General features: G+C 46.7%; 1 protein-coding gene across 2 annotated transcripts in view; it reads right to left on the bottom strand.

Moving 5' to 3' along the window:
• The window catches only part of LOC311593918 (serine/threonine-protein phosphatase 4 regulatory subunit 1-like), a 75,806-nt gene that overhangs the window by 24,001 nt on the left and 25,734 nt on the right, over nucleotides 1-26,071 (bottom strand). For both annotated transcript variants that reach the window (XM_084775317.1, XM_084775316.1), the window contains 4 exons: nucleotides 25,474-25,606; nucleotides 14,243-14,349; nucleotides 12,830-12,972; nucleotides 3,221-3,367 (listed from right to left, as the gene is read on the bottom strand). In XM_084775317.1, the coding sequence (XP_084631443.1) occupies nucleotides 3,221-3,367; nucleotides 12,830-12,972; nucleotides 14,243-14,349; nucleotides 25,474-25,606 (530 nt within the window). The remainder of the gene's footprint in view (nucleotides 1-3,220; nucleotides 3,368-12,829; nucleotides 12,973-14,242; nucleotides 14,350-25,473; nucleotides 25,607-26,071) is intronic.

Genomic DNA, 26,071 nt, shown 5'->3' with positions numbered 1-26,071 from the left:
AAAAACAATAACAAAAAAACCTAGGTCCAAAGTTTTAGAAAGAACACCTCAAAATAAGTAAATAGGAGAAAAAGTGGACAGAAGGGAGGGCAGGAAGGCAGGCATTTTGTTTCCAAACTCTGTCTCTCTCAGGGACGTAGCACTGCCATAGTACAGTAAAGGATTCTGGGTGGGTAATAGAGCCATCATTCTGCTGAGAATCTGTACACAGACAAGAGAAGGGGGAGCAGGAGGGTGGAAACACAAAGAAACCTAATTGGGGTGAGGGAAGGGCAATCCAAGCCCAGAACACAAATAAGGAAAAGGCCTGTGTCTTCAAACTCTGAAGACACATGCTTCTGATGTAATGCTTAGCAGAGTTGTACAGTGACGGCCACAATAAATGAGGATGTGAGGCCTCTGTATCCAGGGCAACGGGCCACTAAAGAGCTCCCTGTATCTCCTTCCACTCCTCCCCAACCACCACACCCACATGACCTTATTACTACACCATATAAGACAAATCCAGAATCATTAAAAGGCAGCACACAGTGACAAGAAATGACATCCCAGCAGCCCTGGGAACCACGTGTGTGGAATGGCGATCTTCACCGAGTTGCTTGGTGCCAACTATTCTTCACAGCCACAGCCACAGCATTCTTCTTAAATAAATGCACAAATAAAAATGAGCTCAAAATAGGGATGACGACAAAAAATGAGGAAGCCTTACTGTGAAAACGTGTTGAGAGAAAACCAGGCTTCTGACAATTAGTTATAATCGCAGAATGCTAATGGCCTCCCTGCAAGCAAGAGGAATTATAATTGGTCTCCAGTGGCCTGTTTATCCTGTCTAGATATAATTACAAGATACAGCTCTCACAGTTTTTACCAATCCATTCATCCGACAACTAACATTTATTCAGTGCTGACTCCGGGCTTGGCCTTGTGCTGGGCGCTGATGGCAAAAGGCCACAGTGGCCTCAGGTCAGAGCTCACCACTTCAAGGGACAGGTAAATGGGACTTCATAACTCAAGGCTAAGTGAAAGGAGATGGACACGCAGCTGCCTGCAATCACAGAGAGGAGGATGTCACTAACAGTCATCAAGGTGTCTGGAAACAACGTCAACAAAGAAATGTGTGTGTCATGTGATAAACTAACAACTGAGCCCTAGTCCTCACAGGAAGGCTGTGCTGTCTAACTGCTGCAGCAGGCTAGCTAATGGTCCTGTTCATGCTGGCACCTAAGCTGAGGAAGAGACAGATGTGTGTGTTATGCATGTGACAAGCCATTTCCTATAGAGCAGCCTCCTTCTGAGTAGGCATGTGTTTATATATATATACGGATGTCACAAATTCACACACAGGGGCTACAAAGAGAGCCCAGAATGCAGAGGGCACTGCCCAGCCCAATCTGCTCCCACCATCACCATCACGCTGTGAGCCAACGGCTTCCTGAATAGTTACCGCAGAGCTTGAGGTATCTCCCACTGAACCAGACAACATGCACATGTGGCCTTTTCTTCTTCAGATAAAAACACCTGTGTGCTTTATACACTGTCACTTCCCAGCTGAAAAGAAGTCAGTCCCACAGCTCTTGGCATCCAGGGCCCCCTAACTCCCAGGCTCCAGGGAAAAAAGGGGACCAAAGCACAGCTGGGCCAAAACCACAGCGCCTTCTACTCCCGTGGGATCCAGGGGAAGACAGGCAAGCCCTCCAGACACTCGAGATAGGACACAGCTACTTGACTGGCTGGGGAATACACAGTAGGGCTTTAAGTCATAAACCAGGAGCCAATGCCTTCTGCAAATGGCCCGGGGAAGGTTTGTTATATTTTCCAAATGGTTCCAGAAAGAAAAAAGGAGAAACAGGGGGTGGAGGTGGTGGTGGGGGGGGGCGAATGATGGGCACCACTGATGAAAAGGGAGTATTTGGAAACAAAACAAAATAAAAGTCCTGCTGGAATGCCTTCAGCATTATTTTCGGTGGCATTATCAGTCTTTAGGGATAAGATACCTGACTGCCAGTAGTAACCTTGGAAACTCGCTGGACCAACCTTCAAATGCAAAAGAAGATCTACTTGGCAAAGTTCACTGCTCAACTGCCAAATACCCGACTAAATGCTATTATCCAGGTTCATTTTGCAAAGTAAATTAAATTTCTTGTAGAGAAACTTGAAATTTATAAAAGAACCCTGGAGAATTTGAATTTTAATAATCAATTATTCCTCAGACTGATTCACCTTATAAACATATGGAATATGCAAAAAATTAAATTAGTTTAAAAATCCAGACCTTTAACGCATAGTTGAAAAAAACTTTTACATAAATGAAGAATAATTGCCAAATGTTCTGACACTGCAATATAATTTTTTAGCTACATAGCGTATAATGCTTTTGCACTTTGGGGAAAAAATAATTCCTTCCTCTAACGTCATTCCCTTCTGAACAAGAAAACAACGGTCTGCTCAGCCTGCATTCATCATCAGACTTAGGATTGAAGACTCTTTATGCAAAACTATTTCCTAAAAGGCTGGCCCGGTCCTGCAGCACTGCACTGTAATTTGTAGAAAGGGTCAAGCACACAGCTTCATCTGCATGGGTCAGTGGAGGGGAGGCACTTAAGAGGACGAGATGGCTCAAGATGATCCCTGAACAGAGAAGGGGTGAGGCCCGTCTGTGGCACTGGGAGCAAGCACAGTCGAACAAGGAGGAGGGAGGAAGACCCTAAATAATGGTATGCAGCCTGATATCACTGGATGACACATGGAAAAGCGACCCAGCAGGCCAGGTGCTCAGCATACCCCCACTGTTCCTGCCAGCGAGCTGCCACACCCACTCTTAGGGGCTCCTTGCTACTTACATACCCTCTGGTCATTTATAAAAACATTAGATATACTGAGGGTTTTTGACAGTCTAAGTACCGCCTGACATTACCTTGCACACTCTCGCCAGCCCCTGACTTTGAGAAACAAGGCCCCAACCCACCAGGCTGAGGAGCCTGGCTGTGGGACTGGGCATCCTGTGCAGCAGCAGAGGCTTGGCAGTTTGAGTTGCTAGTGATACTCACTCCAGCCCTGGTGCTCCAAGAATGTGCGTGTGCATGCCTTAAACACAGCTCAAGGCCACCCATGAAACGTCCCTGAACTAGCCCTGGCCACCTTACTCAGGGAATGGTACTGGCCAAAGTTCAAGTCGGGCATTAGCCACTGGGTGTGCAAGCCTCTCCCAGGGAAGACTCACGCTCAGAGCTTCTGCTTTGCAGTCGTCATCTCGGTCAGGAGCAGACCGCTCTAGCAAGATGGGACATATTTTGCCTTCGATGTCACAGTGGGAAATCAGACCTTGCTCCAGAAGGGCCAGTAGCACTTCCTGGCTGGATTTTCTGACCTGGAGGGAAAATGGTAGAAGGTAAAGCAGGGGATGGGTAGGTGTCCTCTCAGGATGGAGACGGCCCTCCCGTGGCAGCTCTCCATCTTCCTCTGGGTCTGCCCTTTGCCCCCAGCTTCCCGGTGGAACCATTCTTCCCATATGTATGTTTTGTGTACGATTTATAATTGTCATGTGTTTTCCAGAGGATGACATTGGGGGCATTGCCATGTGAGTTGTCCATTGTCCTCAGACACCTCTGCACAGGCAGCAGGTGTCCATTCTGTAATGGCCTGTTGAACGGACACACATCTGCCCCACTGGCACAGGTGTCAGAATGAAAGCCAGCATCCACCCCTGCTACTGTGCAAACATGGCCCACCACACACAAGACCTGAGCTGTGTCTGGAAGAGCCCCACTATGCTGGAGTGTGCACAGAAATAAGATGCTTCTCATCCTTGCCCACTGTGGAGTTAATGGGCACCAGGTGCAAAGGAACCAGGAGCAGTTAGAGACTTTTTTTTTTATATGAAAGCACCTAAAATTCCAATTTATATAGAGAGCAATGAAATATGCAGCTCATTGTCAGGAGAGTAAGGCAACAAAATCATAATGGGCCCCAGAAGTGAACGGATATTGTCACCGATGATCAGGCCACAGCAGAGTACAAGAGAGCAAGCCCCAAGACTGTGGCCAGAAAGGCTACATGACACCAGCACTTCTGACCTGAGTGCATGAAAACAGTGCTTCAAGAAGATCAGTCTGACAGCAGTGCTCCAAGTGAATTGCAGGCAATGAGAGATGAGCACAGAAGGCCAGCAAGAGATGGACGGCAGAGGCCAGCTGGGGTGGGGGAATGAGGCCCCGCTCGCTGCTGTGTTAAGAAAGGTGACGCCCTACCAATATTACCCAGCACAGTGACAAGACCGGGTCCTACTATGATGATTCATGTGTCAAACTGACTGAGGAGCTGGCATGTGCAAGGAACTAAGCACATGAGAAGGCCACGAGACATAGAAACAATTCTGGGGCAGCACTGATAAACGATACTGCCTTGGGGAGTGCATCAAGTATACACGGAGTGTACCAAGAGGGAGACAAAACTAACAGGTGACCACTAAGGACACAGAGCACAGTGGGGACTTGGCCAGGATACTCACAGTGGCCATCAAGGACAGAGGGAGGGCAGCAGGGGCTGGACAGTCACAGCAGACATGGAGACAGATACTCAAAGACAGGAGCTGCCAAGTGCAGTGGCTAGTTGGTGCCCTCCTAGATATCTCTACATCAATCTCTGGACTATGCAGCTATGAATGTTAGAGTTTTGATCTTGTCCATGAGCTGAAGGGCTCAGTCTTTGGCCTGTGGCAAGGACTGGGAAACTGGGGGACCTTTGGTCAGAGGGTGGAGCCTAGCAAAAGAAAGCCAGATTATGGTTTATGGGTGTTCTCTCTCTCTCTCTCTCTCCCTCTCTCTCTCTTTCTCTCTCTCTCTCTCTCTCTCTCTCTCTCTCTCTCTCTCTCTTCTCTCTCTCCTTCCCTCCATCCCTCTCTCTATTCCCCCCTTTCCCTTCCCCATTTCTGCTTCCTGTCCAATAGAGCTAACTAGCCATGGTGCGAGACCTCTGAGCCCAGGAGCCCAAATACATCTTTCTTCTTTGAAATTGTGTTACCTGGGATGGTGACATGGTGATGGAAAATGAACAGCCACCAAAGCTTCTGTAGAAAAGGATCTTTAAAGACATAATTAAAGGCCCTGCTGTCAGCCAGGACTAGCCCATCACAAGCATCGTGACAAGAGAAAGACAAGAGAAGGAAATGTGAAGAAATACTTAAAGGTGGGCGTATCAAGTAGCACAATCCACAATCCTCAGAGGCAAGGCTGGTGAGGAGGGGTCTCCTCAGAGCTCTCGGCCCAGCCTGACAACACTTTGCTGGGACCTCTGCCTCCAGAACTATGAGAGTAAAGACCCAAGGCTTTGAGCTGCTAAGATCCTGGTACTTTGTTACAGTTAGCCCAGGAAACCACCAGAACATCAGGGGGAAAGACTCCAGATTCCTAGAAGAACATGCCCAATAGTATAAAGATGTGATCTCTGGGGACGTGACAAGTTTCAGGCGACAGAAGCAAGGCGAAAAGGAGTGAAAAGGAACTGAGGGTGAGGTGAGCCTGGGAAGTCTGATCCCTGTGTGACCCTTTGTCTTCTGTGTACCACCACCCCACCCTGGTGGGCACAGTGTATCTCATGCTGCCCTCACTTGGTTTCTCCCTGGGGTCAGGTGGCCTACGAGCCAGGGAACACCTAAGTCGGAGAACACAAAGCAAACAAGTGTGGCAACACTCAGCCATCGGAGGCCCAGAGGATAACAATGCAGACTGGGACAGAGGGGCAGAGGCTGAGGTCGGGAGAGAGTCAGGGGAGGGTGGCACAGGAGCACCAGAATCTGAATGTGTGTTCCACGGTTCACTAGCTGAGGCTCCATGTCTTCACTTGTGAGATAGATGCTAATACGCAGGTTCTAGGTATGCTGGGATGGCTCTGGAAAAAGCCACAGGGTGGAAACACCGTAAGTCTAAGGTGTGTTCAGGTGGGCCCAGCTGTCCATGTCCATTATCCCACTACCTGGGATGCTGAAGCAACAGATCACTGTGAGTGCCAGGCCATCCCAGGCTACAGAGTGAGACCATGTCTCAACTCAAGCAAGCAAACAACAATGCATTTACTACGTTTAACCTGCCAACAGGCTAGCCGACCTCAAATGTACTAAGAGATTGATTACATTAATAACAGCTGGACAAGATTACCTAGAACAACCCTACCTAACAGTAAAGTCCTGTACAACTCAAGTAATTGGCGGAATACAATAACAAGTGTAAACTTTACAATGGGCATCTGTGTACACTGTAAGGAGCCAGATCTTTAAGCCATCATGAGGGCTGACAGTGTGAAAGGCCTCTCAAGATGCAGTTGAGAACAGTAGTCAGGACACATGCCCTGTTCCCAACATCACCCTGGCCAGCGGACAGAAGAGTGGACAAAAATCCCAGCCCAAAGGCCCAAGAGGATCAAGGGACACAGCTGGAGACTTTTTCCTCATGCCACCTGGGTGGAGTAGCAGTTGATGGTGGCAGGCATCCAGGTCCAATCTCAAAACCAAAGTAGCATCAGTAACAGATGGAGCATGGGTCAGGCAGAGAGCTCAAAAAGGCTGCCAACAGGTGACCTGGCTCCGAGTAGAAGAAGAGGATACAAATGCGATGGCACGACACACACGTGAAATGAACAGCTGCATAGACCAATGCAATGGTGGTGACACAGAGGAGCAAGCAAACGCAGTCCAGAAAGCACAGTCATTACTACTTACGTAGTAACACCCCACTCAGAGCCACTTTCACAAGTGCGGTAACTGTGACAACCTGCAAGCAAAGGATGGTGGTGCTCTACAGCAGGAGAGTGGTACAGAGCACTTACAACCACTACTGTAACCTCATAATCAAAAGCAAAGGGCTGCCAAGCAAAACTGCAAACCCTTGTTACACAAAGCGGGAGGAAATGGGTGTTTATTTTATGGTCTTTCTCGCAAGTGATTAAATTTGTCAAGGCAATTTAAAATTTGAAATTGTTTTTAAAACAAGAGCACTGTATCTTCCAATGGGCCGATTAGCTGGGTTCAAGGCCACGTCTACTGGGTGGCAGGAGCACAGGCCCAGGCAGAGGGAGTCACATTGCCCAAACTGAGTAGGAGCAGATGGGGGCTACCACAGATCCTCCTTCAGGGAGGTTGGCGGTGGGAGATGAGGTCAAAGCCGTGAAGCAGAGACAAAAGAAACTGAGGCACAGAAACAACACAAGCTGGGAGTAGGCCGAGTGAAAACATAACGGCTGGGCAGAAGGCCTGGGTAGCCTAGCTGCCCAGTTCCACAGAACTTGAGACTGCAGTCAGGTGCTAGATCCTGGGCTAGGTCACAAACCTAGGCAAGGGCAAGGACTCAGGTTTGACAACAGGCAAGAAGGTCATGGAGAGTCCAGAAGAGCCTGGACAACTCCCAGACAGACAGGTGAGGCTCAGGGCAGCAGGCCTGGTACCCAGCCACAGCCTCATTTCCCTCCCATCTGTGCCATGTGCCATGCTCCCCACGCCAGTGGGACAGTATGGTGGGCAGAGCCACAGCAGCCCAAAGAGCAGATGTGTGAGCACAACTGCGGGCTTTAGGTGTTACCCTAAGACACACCTGGCACTCCTCACCCGTGTCACTGGCAAAAAGTTCCTGCCAATGAGCAGACTGATCAACCTGGCAGAACAAGGCAGCTACCTCAGCCTGAGGCAAACCCAGCCACGTCACTACTAGAACCCGGACCAACAAGCACCTCTGGACACTGCCAGGGTATCTCCCAAGAGCCAGCATCTGCCACAGGAGTAGAGAAGGGCACTGGGAGGAACAGGTTGGCTCTAGTGAGCAGGCCTTCCTGAGGTTACTGGTGGTAGTGGTGGAGGAGGAGTCAGGCCCCAGAATCTACCCAGTTGAGTCAACTTTCTCATAGCTCTGGCTTTAAAGGTGGAAGGGCAGAGGAGTAGGTGTGTCTTGGGGGTTATACATTTATGATGGAAATAAGGGAGATGTGCATGGTCTGCCTGGACGTGGAGGTTGAGGGGGAAGGGTTTCCAAGGTCCTGGGCCGTGGCTCAGGGGATTGAACACATGAAACGGTGTTCTGTTCACTGCAATAGGGGATGAAGATTGAAGGACTCTATTTTCTCCATGATGTAAAAGGCAAGGTCACTTGCTTGGCGAAAGGCAGGGCAAGGTGAGGGGCCTGATGAGAACAGCAAAGGTCCAAGGGGCCTGCCAAGGATAATGGGAGAAGGAGCTGATGAGGGGCAGAGAAAGGGTTTCCAAGAGTGCTGCACTTCTAGCAGCAATTGGAGCCCATAAATTTCCAATAGCACCAATCAACGCGGGACAGGACTCTTCCCGCAGACCAAGCTCAGCAGGCAAGAGTGGAAGAAGCTAGGCTGCTTCTAGCTACCCAGAGCCAGGGTGGCAGAAGCCCTACCAAACAACAGGAGGGTGAGATGGCTCTGAGAGGCCTGAGCGGGAGAGGACGGCTGCAGAACAGCTGTGTGAAGGCAGACATGATGGGGCTGTGGATTCAAAGGCCTGTGTGACAAGGAAAGGCCAGGTGGGAGAAGAGATGACAGGAGCAGTGATGGCTGAAGGCCAGCTTCAGTGGGAGAGCAGAGGTACAGTGGGGGGGGGGGTACCCTGGTGGGCACAAGGGAAACAGCTGTGCTGCCAGTAGGGAGAGCCTTCCAATCACTGTCATGTCTCCTCAACAAACACAGGGCAGGTGCAGGTTCCATCCAGGAGGCAAAGCCATACTTCTGCCTTGTCCTTCTGGAATGAAGTATGTGACAAACACATGTGACAGAGGTCAATAAAAGGTCTAATCTCTGGACACGGTCTCTCATTTTAAAAGAATGCATCAAAAGAGAATGAAAATTCAGCAGATGAACAAAAGTGGGTGCTCATGCTGCCGACAGTACACACACACAGACACACTGCTGACAATACACACACACAGACGCACAGCTGACAGTACACACACACACAGACACACTGCTGACAGTACACACACATACACAGACACACTGCTGACAGTACACACACACAGACACACTGCTGACAATACACACACACAGACACACTGCTGACAGTACACACACACACAGACACACTGCTGACAGTACACACACACACAGACACACTGCTGACAGTACACACACACAGACACACTGCTGACAGTACACACACACACAGACACACTGCTGACAGTACACACACACAGACACACTGCTGACAATACACACACACAGACACACTGCTGACAGTACACACACACACAGACACACTGCTGACAATACACACACACAGACACATTGCTGACAGTACACACACACACAGACACACTGCTGACAGTACACACACACAGACACACTGCTGACAATACACACAGACACACTGCTGACAGTACACACACACAGACAAACTGCTGACAATACACACACACACTGCTGACAGTACACACACACAGACACACAGCTGACAGTACACACACAGACACACTGCTGACAGTATACACACACAGACACACGGCTGACAGTACACACACAAACACACACACACACACACTGCTGACAGTACACACACACACACTCACATACACACTGCTGACTGTACACAGACACATGTGAGGCTGAAGACAGGGAGGACCGGCAAGATTAAGACCAATAAAGCTGATGAAGAAACAGGAGGATGTCTGTGGCCTCAGAAGAGCTTGCTGAGGGCAGAAATCTGTCCTGCTCATCTCTTCATCCCAGGCACAATGCACCAGGCATGGCTTATAATGGGCACTCAGAAACTGTCAGAACAAATGAACGAATGGAGGAAGCCGCCCCACGTTATGATCAGACTCATGGGAGAAAATGCAAAGATAATCAAAATACACATAGCAGGAGAGTGGAAACAGGAAGGCTTCTTCCTTACCTGAAAACCCCATTGCATCCTGTCACGCTGTGTAACAGTTAAAGATGGCTACCTGTCCTTCTTAAGATCATCAGATCAAGAAAAACCACAAACAAAATGCTTAGAATTTCTTGAAAACAGCGGTAATCTAAACATGGTATGTCATTAAATATTAAACGTTTTCACCCTTTACAGAAAGTCATCTCCGAAATACACTAATACAAATAGAAAGCTTAGAGACTTTCTTCACTCCACGCGCGTGCGCATGCGTGCGTGTGAGAGTGTGTGTGTGTGTGTGTGTGTGTGTGTGTGTGTGTGTGTGTGTGAGAATACATGCAGTAAATAACAACTGATGAGAAAAGAGGCCATGAAGAAGAGTGGGGAGGAATATATTGAGAGGCTTTGGAGGGATAAAGGAAAGGGGAAAATGTTAAAATTAAAACAATCTCAACCCCACCCAAACAAACAAACAAACAAATGCCAAAAATCCTAAACAAAGTAGAAGAGAAACAAAGGCCTGGTGGTATGTGCCTATTTCTCAGCTACCTGAGAGGCAGAGGCAAGAAGGTCAAAAGTTCAAGGCCAGGCTTGACAACTTAGAAAGGCCCAGAGTAAAACAAGGACAAGAATGCTTGTCTAACAGGCAAGAGTGGGACTCAGCAAAACACACACACACAGCACACCCCTCCCTAAGTGCAGTGATACAGTAATGTGGGGTCAAACACCAACATCTGTGTCAATTACCACATAAGACTAACATTGTGCAAAGTGAAAAAATATATACAAATAGAAACACCAGAAAGTAAAAGCCTTTCATCTTTGGTATGAGTTTCAACAGCTACACTCACCACAAAGAAATGATTGAATTCACTGAGTTCATAGCCAGGAACACCCTGGTTCTGGTTTCTCATCATTTCTAGAATATTCTAGAACATTCAATATTCTAGAAGGTTCTAGAATAATGTCTCCTACAAGCCAGAGCTAAAACAACTCAATCATCAAAAAGAGCAATGTTCATGATGACTGAAGCACAAGCTCCATGTTAAAGCCTAGAACTCTGAGTAATCTAGGCATTGAAAGAGATCAGTGGCCATCTGTAGATGCCTCTGGATACCAGCTAATTATCCTGGAACCAGTAAATAAGGATAAAGAACTTACCCCACCTTTCTAGCTAGTAGGATTTTGAGAGGTCTTGAATAGCTAGCAGAGAAAGCTCCTCACTGAAGACTTCCACGCATGACATCAAGGAGCAACACATGACAGAATTCAAGTGTCAGAATCTACAGCTCACAAGAAACAGAGTCTCTCTCAGACTACCATGGCTGCTCCAAGTGATGGACACCTTTCATATAGAAGGTAGGACAACATCGCTTACACCCAGGAACCACACTTAGCATTGGAGGAAGAAGGTCCTGGAGCTCCTATGCTTCCCAACTTGATCCAGGATGGAGACAGGCCCCATCGCTGAAGTACTCTTGGGGAGCAGAGGACCCATTTCTGGATGAACCTCTAGACTCAATGTCTAGTTTATAGGAACACTTGGGATGAAAAGAATCATTTTTTAAAAATATTTATATGTTTTTAATGTATATGAGCACACTGTCTTCATGCACACCAGAAGAGGGCACTGAATAGTCTTACAGATGGCTGGGAGCCTCCATGTGGTTGCTGGGAACTGAACTCAGGACCTCTGCAAGAACAGACAGTGTCCTTAACTGCTGAGCCATCTCTCCAGCCCGATGAAGGGACTCCTAATGCTAGAGATGCAACTGTCCACGCAGGATGGGAGAGCCAACAGGACAAATGCCCGGGTTCTTCAGTCACTACACAGCAAGAAGTGGGGAGGCACAGCTCTTACAAGCTGCAGAGGGTTAAGCGACCTAAGACAACCCCATGTGCCATCCTTGTTTGTATTCACACCCAAAGGCATCATCTGGAAAAGTCACATGTCTTGCTGGGTATGGGGATGCAGGTCCATAATCCTGCATTCAACATGCTGAGGCATGGGACCCAGAGCTCAAGGGTAGCATCCACTACTTAACAAGCAGAAAGCTAGCCTGCCTAAAAGCAGAGACCCAACAAATGCACACGATGAGACACTGGAGGATTTAACCAGTGCCAGCAGGGCAGATGGCAGGGAGTAAGTAGAGGTGAACTTTAAAATAATGGCATCTCTTTCTCTGTACTTTTGCCATGCTAAGGACTGGATGTAGGGCATTGTGTACACTACGCAAGTGCTCTACCCCTGAGCTGCATCCTCAGCCTTTTCTTTCTTTCTTTCTTTCTTTCTTTCTTTTTTTTTTGGTTTTTTTTTGGGTTTTTTTTGGTTTTTTGAGACAGGGTTTCTCTGTGCAGCCTTGGCTGTCCTGGACTAGCTCTGTAGACCAGGCTGGCCTCGAACTCACAGCGATCCGCCTGCCTCTGCCTCCCGAGTGCTGGGATTAAAGGTGTGCGCCACCACGCCCGGCTAGCCTTTTCTTTCTTAAGAGAGCCATGCTAACACATTGACGGTTGGAGTGACATGGTGTCTGAAACTGCTTTCCTCTGTGATGGAGTCTATTTGGGTGAGATAAATGGACAACTGGTCAAGTGTTAATGACAGTTGAAGCAGAAGAAGGAGTATGAAGCCGCCCATTTTTATATTCTGTCCACACATCCAGAGTGGAAAGTTGTTTTGTTTTGTTTTGTTTTGGTTTGGTTTGGTTTTTTGAGACAGAGTTTTTCTGTGTGACAACTCTGGCTGTCCTGGACTTGCATTATAGACCAGGCTGGCCTCAAACTCAGAGAGATCCACCTGCCTCTGCCTCCCGAGGGAGGAGTACAGCCCACCTCTCCCATGAGATGAAAGGACCTGCTTCAGGCAGTTAACGCCACCAAGGCTCTTCCTGAACTATGGATGAACCTAATCGAGGGCTGGAAAGCTGTGCCAGTGAGATCTTAGGGTAGCCATGTTCACACCTGGTTATCTGGGTCCTCAAGGTACCGCGCTATAACAGGCATGAAGTACTGGGAGACCAGCGCAGGGACATGCAGCCTGCCTTCTTGTAAGACAGCAACCACAGGAGGGATTTGCTCCATCAGCTCCATCCGCACAGTGGGCTCTGCAGCAACAGTACAGAGAGAGTTATATTAAGAATAAGCCAAGCATCTGACATGGGGTATACTAATGGTTTCTAGCTTTTCTTACTAAAATACTTCATCAAGAAAATTAGACAAATGCAGTTTAAAAATCATTTCCCATTTAGAGTATTTATGCTACAGACAGGCTTTAAAAAGCTAGTGAGCCACACAGCAATATAAAAACACAAAAGCAAGAGAGGATGACAACTCTCTTATAACAAGCCATATACAAATGGAAAAAGGACCAAGAAGTCTGCGTGCCGGGCCAGCGTCCAAAGCCATTACAGCTAATGGCTTCTCTGCCAGACCTATGGGTTGTGCTTATTTAAATTCCAGCCGGGATGTATACATTATAAATAACTCTTTCACAAATGCACTCCCCCACAATCCACGCATCCCAATTATTTCTAAGGCAAAGCATTAAACAAAAGAGCGCTCAAGCTCCAGTACACCACATTAAATTTAACACAAATATATAATTGCCGCAGCACTGGAAATGGTGATTCATTTACCAAGAGAATCCATTCAAAGCCCCAAAACATCCACTTGGGCCTTTTTAAAAGCGTCGTGTCACATCCATATGAATATTTTAAACTAATATGGAAGCTATATGGAAGGCTTCTTTTTCTTTCTTCAGCTAAAATGATCAAATTCTAAGACCTCAGATTTCTGGAACTTTCTGAAGCATCTCGCCATTCATTATGAGTGCAGAGAGGGGGGCCGCAGGGCAGCTGTCAGGACTGGCAAGCCCACCCACTCACTCATCTTCCTCCTCTTTACTGTGTGGCAGGCGTGAGGAGACAGGCAGTGTCAAAGCATCTGCTGTGCTGCACTGTGCCTTCCTCCAGAATAGCAATCACAGAGAGGCAGAAAGAGCAAGGAAAATCAAGATCAGTCCCCAGAGATCACAGGTGGGAGAAGCTAATGACTGAGATTGTGCCAATACAAAGGGCTGCTTCTGATTGGGTGTTTCTTAGCAACCAGCACTCTGGCAAAACTCAAGAAATACAAAAGGCCTAACTGCCAGGGCAAATGGCCCTCATCACATTAGTCACTCTGATGTTCCAAAAATAAGGACAATTTGAGTCATTCTCAAGTAAGACGTCTGTTCTTCATGACAAAATCTATCCATGGTCAGACACGGCCCAAAGCTCACTGATTAATATGAAGGCCTTTAAACTTTAGCTAGTATTTACAGTATATAATTTTAAAGAAATGTACAAGTAAAGAAGGTTACAGAACTGAACAAACCTGCATCTTCTGACATCTGGACTGCCACCTCCAGGACTGCTAGGGTGTCCTCGTCATGATGGCTGAAGTCTCGGAAGACACCCAGGAGTCCTCTTGCAACAACCTGGCTGTGGAGACAGAAGGAGCCACGCAGTATGTTACCTGGAAGGTGCTGACTAAAGGGGGCTCAGTTGTAGGCACTGAGCTAAAACAGGAAGGCCATGGAGCAAAGGAAAGCCAGGCATGTCCATCTAAGAGCACAGAGACTACCATCAAAGATGGCTGCTCTAACGCCAATCAAAGACCTCTAGGCATTGTGACTTTATCTCACAACCTGCAGCCAGAATAAACTTGACACAGCAAAACCCTTATCCTCCTTTGCTTACTGGCTCTTAAAACCCATACAGACTTGAAAGAAAGCTCTTGGGTCAGCAGGGGCATGTGGAGCAAGTGGCCAAAAAACACAAGATGCCCAGAGAGCAACTGCTGTTCCTTTCAAGGTCTGGAAAGTGAAGACCTATGTACAGACAGAAGTCTGGAGGGAACTGTTTTAACTCAGGCACTTCCCTGAATATGCTATGTTTATTCTCTCATCTTCCAATGAGATTAACCTTAAACACGATGGACCCACAACACCTGTTTTGAGGGAGCACGAAAGTTATATGTAGGCTTGACCAAGACAGCAAAGGTGAAGGGCAGGGTCAGTGGCAGCAAGTATCTAAGGAAAGGAAAGCTGGCACTGGGCCCCAGGCCAGCAGGAGAGCAGCGAGCCAGCCTGCAACTGAGGAACAACGTAACAACCAGGAAGACCCTCCACAGACAGCAGGCAGCACTGAGCACATGCCACAAACAAGAGGCTCTCGCCATGAGGCTGTGAAGCTGAGACTGCTACTGCAAGCAAAAAGGCTTGTGCTGTAAAGCATCTCAGGCACCAGCAAGAAACAAGGTGTCTATTCAACTTATGGCCAAGAGCAGGGAGGGAGTAGGCCTTCCAAAGAGTAGGACTACAAACCCGAGGAGCCAATGTAAACGACTCAAAACAAGGAGCCACAGACAAATGCTTTATTAAACACTTTTAAAAAATACTTGAACTATAAGAAATGATCAAAGAAATTCTCCAAGCAGGAGAAAGTGACACCACACAGAAATTCAGCTTTACATAAATTATTAAAAGCACCAGAAATGATGACCACATATAAAGATTTATCTTATTATTTAAATCTCTTTAAAAAACAACTGTTAAATAAAACTGATAATGAATTGTGGATTTATAGCACATATATGTATGTGTGTGTACATATGTGTATGTAAAATGGCAGACAAAACAGCACAAAGACCAGAAGACAAAATGAAAGCATACTAATGTAACTTTATTGCACTGTGATGTAGAAACTAAATGAGGCAAACCCTGAGATAGCCACTAAAATAACAAAACAACAAATTATAACTAAAACTATTAAGACAAACTGAATTCATAAGAAAAGGCAGATAAAGACACCAAAGAGAAAAGAGTTATGACAAATTAACTGAGAAGTAGGACGTCAGCTTCTGCACCAGTGAATACAAATAACATAACCGCTCCAAACATTCCAGTTAAAACACCAAGACTGCTAGAGTTAAACAACATCCAACTATATACTGCTAACAAGAAACACACTCTAATAGACATATGTAAATATATTTAAAGTAAGAAAACTAACAATAGTTAAAGAAAGCTAAAGTAGCTACCTCAATATCAGGCAAAATGGATTTCAGACACAGAGAGCATCACCAGGGATAAAGTCATTTCACAGTGATAAAGGGGTGAACTTATAAAGAAGAAATTATAATCCTAAATGTCTATGTACTAAATAACACAGCTTCAAGCTACAGAGTAAAAATCAATAAAACTACAAGGAGAAATAGATAAAAGTCACAGTAGGAGTCTAGAAATAGGCCCACACATACATCACCAATGAGTTTTTACAAAGGTCAACAGGGAAAAAACAGCTTTTTCAAAAAGTGATGCTGGAATGAAGGGACACTGGGAAAAATGGACCTATCATCTGATACCATGCATTTAATGCAACATGGACCAGAAGGCTAACATTGAGAGCTTCACCATAAAAATTCATGAAAAGAAAAATCCAGAGGGGGAAAAAAACCTGCATGAGCTTTGGTTAGCATTTTCCATGGCTATCCTGGAACTCAGTTTGTAGATCAGACTGGCCTCAAACTCATCTGCCTCTGCCTCCTGAGTGATGGGATTAAGGGTGTGCACCACCATCCAGTGGTAGCAGTATTTTTGAAGCCTCAAAATATACAAACCATAAAAGAAAATAAATAATTTTACAATGTCATTAAATGAAATAGTCTTTCCCAAAATTGCACTGCTAAGTGGGGTGGGGAAGACAAGTCACAGACTGGGAGAAATGACCTCCCTAAAGAGGCACACAGACCCACCCTTCAAACTGTTCACAGTCAACTGAAGCAATGTTATTCAAATGGAAAAATGTCTGAGAACAACCTGAAATATTATCAGTTGCCAAGCAGATAGACAAGATGAAGAAATGATGTGTTCTACAAAACAGGTGAACCTTGGAAACCCCTGAGTGAAAACCCACAACCGCGTGGTTACACTGCTCCCCCAGTGGACACAGAAAGCAGGTTAGCAGCTGCTGAGGGAGGAGGATGATATCACGTGAGCAGAAACTATTCATGGGAACAGGATTGCTTTTGGAAGTGGTAAAGTTTCAAGATTCCTTGCAGAATGTTACACGAGTCTCTGACTACATTAAAATCTATCAACAAGAATTCTGAGGGCTGTAAACTGTACGGCATGTATGGTGACACTAACTGTAGTGCATGTGTTGTATACACTGCACTGAACTGTATGGTGTATTGTCTTAGTCAGTGTTCTATTGCTGTGAAGAGACACCATGACCGAGACAAATCCTATAAAAGAAAGCACTTGGTTGAAGGATCGCTTATCTAGTTTCAGAGGGTCAGTCCATTAACATCATGGCGGGGAGCACAGCAGCACACTTGGAGCAGAGGTGGTAGGGATCTGAGAGCTGTACCCTGATCCATAGGTCAGGAGTGAGACTGAGCCTTGAAACTTCAAGGTCCAAACACTGTGGTACACCTCCTCCAACAAGGCTGCGCCTCCTAGTCCTTGTAATCCAAAATGTCATGGCCCCCAACTAATTATGAGAAAGTACCAGACAACCCATTGGGGAGACATTCTATGAACTACCTCATTACTGTTCTTCAAAAATCACCAGTGTCATGTAAGCCAAGGGTAGAACAGGAAACTGTTAAAGATTGGAGGAGAGTACAGAGACACAACAACTAACTGTTGACATAGTGCCCGGATGGCAGCTTGGCACCAAGAAAAGATGACCAGTGGAAAGCCATGGCGTCTGAGGCCAGTGACCCATCCTGGAGCACTGCTAGAGTTAGCGTCTCACACACAAGGTCACGTCTGCATAAAGGTCTGAGTAGGGTTCCTGCCCTCAGCACAAGTACATGGGGAGTTGATAATCCTTTGCTGCGGGAGTGTCCTGAGCATCCCGAGGTTCTTAGTGATAACCCTGGTTTATAGCCACTAGGTGTCAGTAGCAGTCCCTGACCCCCAAGATGGGACACCCGGAAGTGTCTCTGAGACATCTTCAAAGGTCACCTAGGAGCAGAATCACTCTGGTGGTGGATCACTGCACTAGAAGGAGCTGGGCAGAGTGTGCCAGAACTCTTTATATACATTAGTTACTTCTCCCATTGCTGTAATCAAATATATGATGGTGGCAACTGAAGAACAAAATGTATGTTTGGGCCCATGGCTTGAAGGAAGAGGCGCCATAGCCAGAAAGTCTTGATGGTGGGAGCATTAACCAGAGGGTCTCTTGGCATCCAGTCAGGAGAAAGGAGAACGCTGGTGCTTAGCTCACTGTCTCCTTTTTATTTGGTCTGGGACCTCCGCCCATGCAAAAGTGTTGCATCTATTCAGAATGGGTGTTCCAACCACGGTTAATTTAAGATGTCCTTCGTAGATATGCCCAGAGGTTTGTCTCTTAGATTCTGTCATGTTGACCACCAAAACTAACTCTTACACCATGACACATCTGCAACTCTTCTATAAATTAAAAAAAAAAAAAAAGACTAGGATGACGCCACGGGAGTGAGCACTCAAACTATGGGGGCAGTGCCAAGGACCAAGGAAGAACTTGGGCATGAGGAGCTGCAGACAGCGCTGGTGGACTCAGGAAACAGCGTCTCAGAAAGTCAAATAAACCCTCAGCACCTGACCTAGCGACCTCACGTTCAGGTGTCTAGCCAAACGAGATGGATACATGACTATACAGAGAGGCTTCAAAATATGCACACAGCATCATCCAATGAAAAAAATCTGGTCCATTCGCTGATGAACACATGTGAAAAACATGGAATGTTCAGGTGTCAACATACTGACAAAACAAAGTGATCCCGAATTGGTTTCCAGAGTTTTCGTGAAATAAAACAAGAACACTTCAAGAACCAGGCCAGTGGTTGTGGGGACCCTGCAGTCAGGGGAGGGAGAGCCTGACCATGAGTGGCAAACACGGGAAGCTGTGGAGTGACAGAGATGCTCAGGCTACTGTAGTGATATCTGCATCTCAGGGCACACTGGATGTTCACGGCAAGCAATGTGTACAGTGTACACCATCAATAGAGGGAGGTGTTTTAGACAGAGCAACCACACAGCCCATCAGGGCGACCAGCAGTTGAGGGCCTCTCTTGCACAAGTGGACTCGCCTACTCTGGTTTTCAAAAGAAGACTACAAATTGAGGGTTCAAAGTGAAGACCTGTGGCCCAACACAACACAGGAAGAAATCTGTCAGCATAAGCTGTCCCAAGAGATGGATACCACTCTGGGGATAAAAGGTTGAGATCTGGCAGCCAGGAAGCTTGGGAAAGTTGAAACAGACACTACGAAGAATGAAACTGATTACCTTTCCCTGGACCTCATTCACACTGGCCTCCCTAGGGAAATCAAGCAACTACGCTCCCCAATCTGCTGTTCCAGCCGTAGAATGGATGGGCAAATCTGCATCTAGCCTCAAGTGGGCACAAGGGACCTGCCCTCTCAAGGAAAGATAAGAAGGGAGAAAAGAGACTCCCGCCGTATGAATGCAGATAGGAAAGGCTGCAGGTCTTGGGTCTGCTTTAGAGAACCTGCTACTTTCCACGGGCATGCCCTGGGAGAACACTGGGGATGAACTGAGCCAAAAGCACAGGCCTCTGCACCAGCTCAGTTTGCAAGGCTAACAAGATGAGGAAGAACACAGCTTTCTAGAAAGACTATACCTGCAGGCCCGCCAGCCCTAGTACTCCACGAGACAGAGCAGGGGGTGCTTAGGTAAGTAAAACCAAACAGCAAGATGGATTGATTTAACAAGCCAGGTTGACAGCAACATCAACGTCATGGTCCACGAGGGGTGCTGAGCCTTCTGATGCTGGGGTACAGTGTTACCTGTGAACATGGTAGGCTGCTCGCACAGCTATTCTGGGACACATGGGGCCTGAGGGCCCCTGGTTGGACTCGCCTGATCAAATGAAGAAGTAGAGATGAGTGAACTATCAAAAAGCAAGATGTGTTCATATCCCTTCCATAGTAAATATAATTGGAAACTTGAAGCCTTAGGTTCCAGTGTATACAAATAAATACCCCACAGAATTAAAAGAAAGCTGGACTGTATGCACTAATATCAAGCAATGTGAGCATCAGAAAAAGGGAGGAAGATAGCATACAACAAATGAAAGAGCCAACTTATTAAAAGTGACGGAACAATGCTAGCAGGGTGCACACCCAACATCGAAACTTCCAAAGAAGAGTATGAAAATAGATAACAGCTACAGCTGGGACTTGGGCACTGCTCTCTCAGGGGCCACCCATTACGCACATAGGGAATAAGCAAGAGAGCAGAGGGCAGCTCAGGGATGAAGGCTCTTGCCACCAAGCCTGACCACTGGGGTCCCAGTAGAGAGAGACAGCCCACTCCTTCCAATGCCCTAATCTCAATAAGGCACTGTGGCCTTCAAGCACCCACCCACAGGTGCACACCAACCAACCAGTTCATTACAATAGGTAAATAAAGAACCCAGAAGACCTGGACAAGGTCTCTAACTAAAGTAACCTAACTGATACAACACTTGATACCCTCCCCCAAACACTGACATACAACACTCAGGACAGAAGTACTCTGAAGCATAAAGAAAAAAAATAAAAATAAGCTGGGCATGGTGGTGCACACCTCTAATGCCAGCACTCAGGAGGCAGAGACAGAGGTAGGCAGATCTTTGTGAGTTCAAGGTCAGCCTGGTCTACAAAGCAAGCTCCAAGACAACCAGGGTTATTACACAGAGAAGCCTTGTCTTGAAAAACTGGGGGGGGGGGGGGGGGAGGAAGTAAATAAATAAAACCAAAAATTAAATAACTGTAAAATATGTTTATTCTCTGACCACAGAATAAATGAAAGCAGGAATAACAGAAAGAAATTTGAAATTTGTTTAATTACTTGAAAATGGCAAAGTGCATTTGTGAATAATCACTGCTCAACAGAAAACTAGTTCATCGTGGGTATTAGGGGCACCTGGTGACAGTGGGTGGGTGCAGCTTAGCTGGCACACTGGGTGTTCTTCATGCTGCACAGTGAGTTCAAGGCTAGCCTGTGATACATGTCAAAATAAAAATAAAAAGGACTACAAATACTCCTCACATCCATTTGTGGGTAAGCCACACAGAGGCTCTATAACCCTAGACAGAAACGCACCAGGCAGGAGGCACAGGGTTTGTATGTGAAGTACCCCCAAGAGTCCAAGTGTCTGCTGTGTGGCCAGCAGCCTGAGGTGCTATGCAGAGTGCAACCGTTAGGATGCGAGGCCTAGCAGAAGGAAGCTGTCTTGGGGAACAGGCCCTGGAATGAGATGACGGGAATCCAGTCTTTCCTGTCCGACCGCCATGAGGTGTGCAGCTTCGTCCACACATGTCCTCCATCATCTTCTGTCTTACACCAAACCCAAAAGCAGGGAAGACACTGACCACAGACGAAAACCTCTAACACACAAATACATCTTATCCTTACATTGATTCTTCCCGAGTATTTTGTCACAAGGAGAAAAGTTGACTAACTAAAGAACAAATTACACAATGTAAAAATGCAAATGCTACCAAAAGAAGGAAAAAAATCCCATTATAGCCTTCTCTATAGAGAGAGCACACAGGTTTTATTGGGACATAAAACCTAAATAAATAGAAAGGCAGGCCACATTTATAGATTGGATTCTCAATATTATAAAGAGGGCAAGGTCCTCCAAATTGACACAGTGGTGCTGTGTATTGCTTTATTTTGTTAGGATCTGATGTGCAGGATTGAAAATCTATATAGGAGTCTAGAAGACAGAAATGGCCAGTAGTGTCAGGGCTTGGTGCTGTCAGGAAATGGAGCACCAGCAGTCTGGCTCCAGTAGAAAACCTGACACCACCAGCTGCAGGTAAAGTGGGGGCACAGGCAGTCTGTGCGGTGAGGTACTCTGCAAAGCCAGCAACATTCACTCAGAGGAGACGCACACTTCTCATCAGCTCCTGGTACACACAGGGTCCAGAGGAAAACTGCTACCAGAGTCTAACCAGTCAATAGCAAAGGTCAGTGTATTCCAAGAACAGTTTGAAAGGGGACATACCCACGCTGAGCACCAAACTCAAAAGCCACTATCTCCTATATAATGTCACATATTTTAAATTTAGAAAAATATTAAAAATTTTAAGGTAGATACTTAGGGCTAAAACTTAGTAGAAAGTTAATTATGTGCTTCACATGGAAATCCAGGTTAGTGACTAGCGCTCCATGAGGTGGAAGCCACGGACAAGCAAGGTGAGGGCTCTGGGATGCCATGTGTGCTTGACCTAAGGACATGACCACCAAGGATACTGGCCTCATAAAGATGCTTTAGGCTCTCTATGTATGTGTTACTTTCTATGTACCACATAAAAGAAAGTTTTAACTTTTTAAAAATATGTATAAATGTTGTACTTACATGCATGTATGTGCATCCTGTGTGCCTGGTGCCTGCTGAGGCCAGTAAAGGCACCAGATTCACAGAGTAGCATGTGTTCTTAACTGCTGAATATCCAGTCTCACAAGCCAGGAAATTTCAAAGAAGGCTGTGGTTTGTTGTTTTTCTGTGTAGCCCTGGCAGTCCTGGAACTGACTCTGTAGACCAGGGTGGCCTCAAACTCACACAGGTCTGAACTCACAGAGATCCACCTGCCTCTGCCTCCCAAGTGCTGGAATTAGAAATGTGTGCCACCATGCTCAGCCTTAAAAGAAGTTTTTAAAAAAAGATTTTTAGTAGGAAAACAAAACAAAACAAAACAAAACCAACAACCTAACAAACAAACAAAGAAACAAAACCTGGCAATCTAAAAAAAAAAAAAAAAAAAAAATCAAAGAATCAGGATACAGAACTCAGCCCTCCCCTCATCTGAGTCTGAGTCTGTCCACCACACTGATTTTACAGAAACCTGCCCATGCCCCACTTCAACAGTGTCAGAACCAGCTGCCATGGCAGCTCTGAATCTGTGAGGCTGTCATGAGTCTGAGGGTTTCAAAAGAAGAAAAGGGAAAGTTAGCTTCGCAAGAGGTAAAGAGAGACTTGGAAACAAATGAGCACTGAGGGAGGACAAAGCTTACATGCCACACAGGGTGCTGGGCCGCATCCTGAACAGGAAAGGGAAAACCAAGGCACTGCTGGGGAAATCTATGTATTAGCTGGGCATGTGGCAGCCCCAATCTCAGCACTTGGGAGGCAGAATCACACACGTCTCATACATTAGATGCCAGCCTACTCTAGTGAGCTCCAGGCCACTTAGTGCTACACAGTGAAACCCCATCTCAAAACAGAAAACTAAAACAAACAGACAATGGACAATACTGTACTATAGTTCCCAAGTGTCGCTGTCACACTGAGTGTAGGACTGACAATGAGGGGCTGTGTTCTCAGGAAGATGCAACTGAAGCAATCCAGAGCAAAGCAGCACGAGGTCTGCAAGCGGCTCCAGAGGACCAGAGGAAACATGGAAACTTACGGAGAAAGGGATGTTGCAGGGGACAGGGCAAAGCGCTGACAGGGGCGGAGGGATCTAACTAGAGGACACAGGAGACTTCTTACTGCTATGCTTGAAACATGTGTATATGTGTTTAATCTAAAAACCATCTCTCAGCAAACTATAAATACAAACTTTCTACTTAAAATGCAAAGTAAGAGTTAGGAGTAATGGTTCCAGACTTTAATCCCAGCACTCAGGAGGCAGAGGCAGGCAGATTTCTGAGTCTGAGGCCAACCTGCTCTACAGATCAAGTTCCAAGGCAGCCAAGGCTACAAAGAGAGAGACCCTGTCTCAAAAACAAAACGAAACAAAACAAACAAAAAACAATAACAACAAAAGTAAGGTAAAAGAAACAAAACCTCATTTTCAAAAGTATCAGTATAGTACATAGAAAACCAAGAGACTCCACAGAAATGCAGTGACGTTGGTGTAATATCAATAAAACAAAAGCTTAAAGTTTACTGCATTCCCGTCCACAGCAGCAGCTAGCAAGCTTAAGAAATGGAGCAGCCGCGAGGTATACACCTGTGATGCCATCCTCAGGAACGAGGTGGGCAAACACTGAGCTCAGGGCCTCACAGGATACACAGCAGGGCTGTCTCTCAGAGTTAATAAATGACAAGACCAAACCCAAACAGCTAGAATTAAATCTGACAAGAGTCAGGGCTCTGCAGCACACTATAGCTTCATAGTTGTATTACTGTGTTGACATGTGTATGTTACACACGCATGTGAGCGCATATACAGAGAAAGAAAAGAAAAACTTAAAATACAAGCAGAAGTAGAAGAATCGCATTCTCCATGGACTGACTGGTTGGCTTGTTTTCTAGGAACTGCTAAGCTCCTACGAAGTGTGTGTGGGAACGAGACAGTCTGACATGCCACAGCAACCTAAGGAGCAGAATGGCAAGTCTTACTCTGTGTGACATCACGTCGTGGACAATCTAGCTATGGTACTGCAGTCAGGTGCAGTGATGGGTAAACCAGAGTCCATGAGAACCTGTGACTAAAGAAAGTGGCAGCCCAGAGAAGACTGCCCCACCTCCCAAACTGTCCAGACAACAGCCATGACTCCAGGAGGACCAGAAGCCAAAATGTGAAATGTAAGCCTGCAACTGGCAAGCATTTCTCTTTGTTGTTTCCTGAAACAGGTCCTCCCAAGTGGCCCAGACTATCCTTAAACTTGATATTGTCCTGCCTCAGCCTCAAGGCCTGAGGTCACGTATGAACTTCCACCAACGAGTGTAAACACTGCTTTTATATGACACAAAAAGCACTTGGTAGGAAGGATGAAACAGGCAAGCTGTGGAGATGGAGAATGAGGGCTGCCGCCAATCTCTGCTTCTAAAATGGGGGACACCAGGCTCCCCCAGTTCTGTGACTTACAATGTGAGGAGCGGGCCTGTGCTTGACCTAGAACATCATTCACTCTCAAGACAGCAGCATGTAGACGGTCACCCAGGGCTCTGAAGAGAGCTATGGACAGGAAGATGCAGAGGGCAGGAATGGAAGGGCCAGTGTAGCAGATAGACTAGGTGGGGACAGAGGGTGGCAAGTGACAGGGCCAAGAGCAGAGCAAATGGACCAACAGGAGGGACAGAGATGAAGGTGTGCAGATTTGGGGAGTTTAGGCAGCCTCAGGTCCTGAATTCCTTAAGAAACCAAATCAAGGTCATCGCTAAAAGCAAGACAGACGGGACGGGGTCAGTATGGTTGTGGAGTACAGTAGAGCAAGGCAGGACAGGGTGATAACCAAGCGCTCAGCTGAACTTGAAAGCACAGAGTCCAGCAGCAGTGCGGTGCGCCCTGTGTATGTGTGACAGAAAGCCTCCACACCATTTCTTCCTTTGCTTAGGTAGCAGCCAGTAACAAAAGCAGTGCACAAGGGGGCTGAGGTGGGGGCACAGCTCCATGAGAAAAGGCGTTGAAGTATACACAAGACTCTAGATTTGATTCCCAGCTCCACCAAAAATAACAACAACAAACAGCAAGTGGAAAGCCTAGTGAGACAGGACTCTCAGAGACAGGGTCAAGGCATCCTGGAGACAACTGCAGCCCACCTTGCCCGTGAGTCCCCTGGAACCTGTCACAGCAGCAGAAGGCTAGTAGTGAGAGGATGCTGCTTACCGGCTGAAGACGTTCTCACTGAACGCGTGCTTTTTCAAGCGAGTGAGCAGGGGCAGGTTATCGTGTCCAGGGATGTCCAAGAAAGCCGTGACCTTCCCGCTGTCACAGTCTGGACCACAATCTTCAAATCCATCTAGACAGGAAGAAGAAACACTTTAACACTCTATCTGTAGATGTCACCAACAGTGATGGGTCACACTGAGGGAGATATGCCCTGTGGCTCCTAGACGCCATTCACAACGGAGCCAACAGCTACGGAACTACAAAAGAAGGGTGGCAGGAACCAGTATCACAGAGGAAACTGGTTCCCATCTACACCTATGGTAACCACTCATTCTGTGGGGAATATGTACCTCTCCTCCAATATGCTGAAAATGATCCGATAAGAAACATATTTCACCCTGCAGGCAAGCATCCGACATCTTGTTCACCCTAAATCTTGCCTGCCTAAGGTGCTCACAGGACTGCATATGCTTTTGAAATACATGCACACCCTGGCTAGCAACACTCAGGAAGGCCCCTCCCACAGGCCCCTTAGTCCATGCACTGAGGTGGCAAGTTGAAGAGCGCTGGAGCCAGCACACCTGGAATAGAAGGA

Source organism: Acomys minous, assembly GCF_964271855.1.
Source record: "Acomys minous genome assembly, chromosome: 3".
Classification (NCBI taxonomy): Eukaryota; Metazoa; Chordata; class Mammalia; order Rodentia; family Muridae; genus Acomys; species Acomys minous.
Note: the sequence above shows the minus strand (reverse complement) of the source record. Positions and strands in the feature narration are given on the sequence as shown.